The sequence below is a fragment of the Vigna radiata genome, chromosome 5, assembly GCF_000741045.1.
Source record: "Vigna radiata var. radiata cultivar VC1973A chromosome 5, Vradiata_ver6, whole genome shotgun sequence".
NCBI lineage: Eukaryota > Viridiplantae > Streptophyta > Magnoliopsida > Fabales > Fabaceae > Vigna > Vigna radiata.
The window spans coordinates 23,706,649-23,712,843 of record NC_028355.1 but is presented as its reverse complement, the minus strand read 5'-3'; the positions used below and the strand labels follow the sequence as shown (position 1 = coordinate 23,712,843).

Below are 6,195 nucleotides of genomic sequence, written 5' to 3'. Positions count from 1 at the left end.
ATTCTCTCACTCAGGGGTGTGATGGATTAGAAAAAACAACAATACATTTCCTTTTTTCAGGATCAAAGTAAACAATGACACCTTTTCTTTTCTAAGAAGACTTCTTACAAACAAATCTACCCTTAATGTAAATAGATTTTTTTAATCTTAATTTTAGTCTTAAACTAAACTCTATCCCTAATCTTTATTTGGTTTCATTTTCCGACGATAACACCTATTTTTCGTTAACATCTTGCAACCACAATACCAACCCTCCAAACGCACATGTTAAAACGCTCTAAAATGTTTCTCAAATAAATTATTTACAAACAAACTTACTCTTACTCAAAACATTTCTTTCTTATTCTAATTTTAAGTCATTTCTAATAACAACACTTGTTGTTTTTCCTTAACATTTTGCAACCACGATGCCAACCCTCAAATCCGCCTGCTAATTAGACTTTAGGACCTACTTTTATAATGGTGAACATGACGGATTATACAAACAATCAAGTGAATACTTTTTATTATTTTAAACTATTTTCTTTTTTCACAAGTGGGCTAGATCGAAAAGCCCAATTAGGCAGCGAAGTAGGGGTCGAGACATTCACCAGCAGAAGTTATCAGTCGTTCTTCTCCTCCATTCTCTTCCTCTCTCGTCTTTCCTCCCTTTTCTTATGATCTCTTTATACCCTAACTTACCCTTCCATTATACAATCGATTCTGTTTCTTCATGGGAACTATTCAAACCTTCGTTCATTTATTAGCATGGGTTTCTTTTACATGGTCACCTGGAATTGCTCATTCACTTTCACCTCCGGTTAGTAAAAAAACCCTTTCTTTATAAATGATTTTCCCTTGTCTTTAATGAAATAGAAATTGATGGCACAATCTTGCAGCATTATGATATGTTTAATTTTTTTTATAATTGTCAAATTATTTCTTGCATTTTCAGGTTATGGATTCCAAAAAAAATTCTCCCATGAATAAATTCCTGATGCAGTCCTATTATGACAGGCACACCGATTTACACAATTCCGATTTCGAAAACTTTGTGTCTCAAGAAGTCACTTCTGGCTTGTGTGAAGTGCTTCCACATAATCATGATCTTGTTTGGAGATTGTCAGATATAAAACGCAATCTTACTGGTGAAGGTTCCCATCGTAGTGTGTCGACATTGATCAAATTCCAAAGCCAACATTTAAAGTCTCTGTCTGAACTGTTGAGCCACTCTTGTGAACTCATATTTATTGAAAGACTTCCTTCCGGAGTTTTTGCTGACCCATTTGAGTTACAACATCTTGTTCATCGTGGTGGTAATTATTCATATTTGTACAGAAAAATGTAAAAGAATTTCATATTTGTAATTTTAGGATTGTCAATTTGTTTCTTTTAAGTGAATTACACTTTGTATTGCAGTGTTCAGTGACATAGCTGTCTTTGGTGATACAAATCTGGAGCTACCTTCATTCTTGTCCAATCGTTCTGTTGTTGAAATTCACTTAGTTGTAGACCCAAATATATTGCAAAATCCGACTGATATCAAGATTGAGCTTCCCTTGCATGCTCGATATCAAGTAAGACTGTTATGTTTCAGTTACTTTACCACATTCATCTGAGCTTGTCTTTGAAATCTAATGTTCTACAAAAACAGTAGCAAATTACGAAGGAATTGTCAGTTCATCACCATGATAATTGCTTCAACTAGACATCCAAATGATAATTATAAACAAGTTGAAGCAACATCACCGAGGCTAATTACTTTTTATATACCAGCGATTCTAATATTGTAATACTGTGCTAATAACGCTAATTTTCCTCTGCAAATAAAACGAAAGTGGCTTTAAAAATAATATAGCAGTATGAGGATCGTTATTATCAGCGTCTAAATGTCTCCATTCTTGTTTGAAATTTACTCGAGTTCTGTTAGTTTGAGTATGGGACAACCAAAAAAGGAGGAATGAGACTGCGTATTTAGTTATAGTCACAAAACTTTACTGAACATAAGAGAATATATTGGAAAGCAAATGTGAGAGGTGTATTAGTAACATTTGTCATACTAGTGTTATTACATGTCCTTTAGTAGGGTCCACTATAGAATATGACACTGCCTTTGAAAGGTGTTTTGAGAGGAGATTTTAGGAAAATTTAGTACTAATGAAATTTGAATAAGTCCATATAAGAGATCAAGACATCACTTTCAATAAAAAAATCTTAAAACAATAAGTTTGTGGATCATTTTACTTATATATTAGTCATCTTATTCACTTTTACATAATGTGAAACTTTCAACTTGTCTTGAATTATTAGCAATGTCTCTCTCAAGTGGGAGTCGGAATATCTTTCCCTCGAGTACGAGTGTCTTAGTAGTAATAAACTCTTAAACTTTTAGGAATTTTCACCTACTTTATACTTTTAGAATGAATCATCATCTCTCGTATTATTGTGAGATATTTTGATAGGAGATTTTGAGGGTATCAATACGACATGAACCAACCCATGTAAGTGACCAAGACACAATTTTCAATCAAAAACTTTAAGACAATAGATTAGTGTGTGTGTCTATATAATATAAACACATAAACACACTTGTTATCTTATTTTGCCAAACATAAAACTTCCTACTCACATTGAATTCTTTAAGAGTCTGAACTAAATAATTTCTCTCCCTTTTTGCAGTCTCTAAATGAAACTGGGTACTCAACAGTTGAATTTGGTACACCGGATATGTTAATTCGTTGTAGCACAAAGGACAAGGTGGAAAACCACTATTGCTTCTTCAAATTAGAAAAAGGTGATGCTAATGTCTACGTCAGTCATATTGTTTGGAGAATACCTTCTGGCATAAATAAGCATGCTGGCCTTGTTTCTACGGTTACATTTACTGCAGCTTTGTTATCAACTCTTACAATTGTTGTTGCATCGTTATATTATTTCAAATAAATGGTTGAAAAAAGATTTAAAAACATCGTATGACAATATTGATTTAAATTAAAGAAGAAAAGTATAAGAGGAATTTTAGCATTGGAAAGGGGCAGGATGATCCAAAATGAAGCATACAATGGCTAAAACAATTATTAACAAATATTAAAAATATGAAATTATAATATAGTTACTTAAATGTATCATGCCTTTTAGGTTACATATATTTAGAGATGGCAATCTGTTTCCGAGAATATTGTTTAAATTTGTCTTGTTTTAATGAAAATTTTCATATTGACTGAGAACAAATATGAGTATGAATAATATAGATGAGGATGGAAATGATTATTACATATATGTACCGTTGTGATTCTCATACTATATATTCTATAGTTTTTTAAGTAGTATATATATATATATATATATATATATATATATATATATATATATATATATATTATCTTGAATGAGAAGTCGCACTCCATTATGTAAATCATACAAAATTGAACTTGCAGTCAAATAAAAGATAACCTCTATCTGTACATCCATGGGTGATCTAGAATTAAATATTTTATTTTACAACCTTCTAAAAATTTGTTAGTTTGTTTCAATGATACATTAAGTTCATCTTAAGTTTGATTCTTAAGACTATCTAAATTTCCTCAAAATCTAAAACTACACCCCGAATTTTGTCAAAAACTACACCCAGAATAGTTTTATATGACTTAAAGGTTAATTATAGACAATTTAAATATATTTTCCTGTTATAATTTTCTGACACACCTTTTTTTAAAAAAGTTATAATTTACAATTGAATAATTTTATAATTTTATAATTTCTTCATAATTTCATAACTTTCTAATTTTTTAATTTTAAAGTTTTAAAAATTATAGTTTCATAATTTTTTACATTTATAGTTTTATAAAATTATAGAATTATAAAATAGTAAAACTATAAAGTTATAAATTTAACTTTTAATATTTGTATTTTTTTATTCAAATATAAAGTTTTTACTGTGGATCAATTTTGATATATATTGTTGAAACTTCACATAAGTGTTATAACATAATTGATTTGAATTTTTAGGCTTTATGTGTGTAGTTGGATGAACTGATTATCACACCTACATTTTGGTATGAGTTGGGTCAAATTTAATAATCACGCCCACATCACATAAATATTCTTTTTCAATTGTCCTCTTTTGAATGAATGAAAGAGACAAAACTGTCCCTACAAACGTTACACAAGCCAAATTTCAAACTGTACTAGTTGAGGTATTTGTACTAATATTTTAGTTTTTCATACAGTAATAAATTCATAGATGTGAGATGATAAAGTTCTTGATTGATTGATTTAGGATGATCAAAAGTTTCTCATGTTTTTTTATGACGAAAATGTTAAGTTGATTACTTAGTTAATTTTACTCTTGTTCACAAAAAAGGTTCTGAACAATTTAATGTTTTACCTTTAAGTATTTTTATATATTTTTGTTAATATGTATAATATGTTTAGGTTTCGTAATTTTTATAATGTGATTTCTTATGTTTTTTTTTATATTTTATTTTAATAATATTTCATGCAAGATAAGTAACTATGGATTTTAGTATAAGTAATAAGTCAACTAATACGAGTTTATTAAGAAATAAAAGTTAATTAAAAATTATTAAAATGGATGTTATATAAACATTATATTTGTATTTTGTAATGAAAATCAAAACATGTAAATGGATAGAAACACGTACAAATGAACAAGTAACTGTATTATTGTGATTTATTTTTTTCAGGTATTTTACTTCGTTGTTTTTAGTAATTTTAAAGATGTTTTTAATAATATTCTATTCATAAAAAAAATTCAACACAAACATGAAGAATGAAATATCTCCAAATGAAATACATTATCTTTTCCAAATATTTATTATATTTTTTAACAAAGACATGATAAATATGATTAAATTCACTATGAGTTGGTTAGTTAGACAGTTAATCAAAGTTAACTTATCAATAGATTTAAAAAATTTGAATTCGATCCGAATTACTACATATTGATGTATTAAACAGATTAATTCACTGACTTAATTATAATTCTTTTTTCTTCGATCTTAAAAAATAACAATTTTGTTCTAATTGAAATCTAAACAATGTTTAATCTAAATACAATACAATGATATTAAACTCTAAATACAATCCAAAATAAAAAATACAATACAATCTAAAATCATGTTAAATTTCAAATATAGTCTAAAATTACAAAAATACAAAATATATCTATAATATTAAATCATTTTTATCATTTATCCATTTATAATAGAGTCAACACCGGAAAAATTATGTTTATAATTTTTGTTTTTTTAATAAAATTTAAATTCATAGATTAATTAATGAATTAATCTAATTCACAGCATATTTTAATGAACCGAATTCAATTTTAATCCTATCAAAATTTGCAATTTTTAAAAAAAATCTAACCCTACTTAAATGCCCATAAATATGTCTGTCTCTAAGGCATATATTGGTCATATTATTTTTCTTGCAATTTTCATATTAGTAAAACAAATTCATTAAAAGAAGATAACATGTTCCCATACCTTTTCCTTAAAATTGCACTTTCTTCTTCATTTGACTCTGCCACCTCCATTATTCTAACAACCTTTAACTTCAACTTTAAGTGCATGCATGACTCAACAGTCTCATTAACCAATCAAAAAATTGCACCAACAACATCCACGGAGAAGATTTCAAAAAATACCTATTTGTCCTCTTCGATCAAATACATCAAGCACCTCACACACAATGCAATTTAAAAACCCAACAAATTAAGTTCCAATGTGAGGAGTATATGATAGATCTTTTTCCTTAGATAATTTTTAACTTAAAATAAAATTTACATTTACTATATATTATAAATTAATTTTATCTCTAATCAACCTAAAATTTTTAATATATACAATTTTATATGTATGATTAGTTTCTACATTCAATTTAATCAATTTCAAAATATGTTTTTTCTATCATTATATATTTTATTTAACATGTTTTCTAAATAACCAAATTAATCGTTTATTTAATTATAATTGATTTTATTTACATTTACAAAATGGATATACGAGTCAAATTACGTCAATATAAGAACAATGGAGAAGCTGAAACATGAGAAAAAAATAAGAAAAATAAAAGGTAAACATTTTAATTTTATAAGGAAAAAAAAACATATTTTATCCTATTCTCACTCGAATCTGAATTTTCTAAACTTAATTTTAATTCTAATCCTAGACAACGACAAAAGCGAAATGAAAA

The 6,195-nt window shown here is 27.3% G+C and overlaps 1 protein-coding gene across 1 annotated transcript; it reads left to right on the top strand.

Moving 5' to 3' along the window:
• The first annotated feature begins 537 nt into the window (after window positions 1-537).
• Window positions 538-3,188, top strand: LOC106761158 (phosphatidylinositol-glycan biosynthesis class X protein). Its single transcript, XM_014644675.2, has 4 exons — window positions 538-799; window positions 935-1,295; window positions 1,399-1,556; window positions 2,659-3,188. Exons 1-4 carry the CDS (start codon window positions 713-715, stop codon window positions 2,920-2,922), a joined length of 870 nt encoding a protein of 289 aa, XP_014500161.1. The 5' UTR covers window positions 538-712; the 3' UTR covers window positions 2,923-3,188.
• The last annotated feature ends 3,007 nt before the right edge of the window (window positions 3,189-6,195 follow it).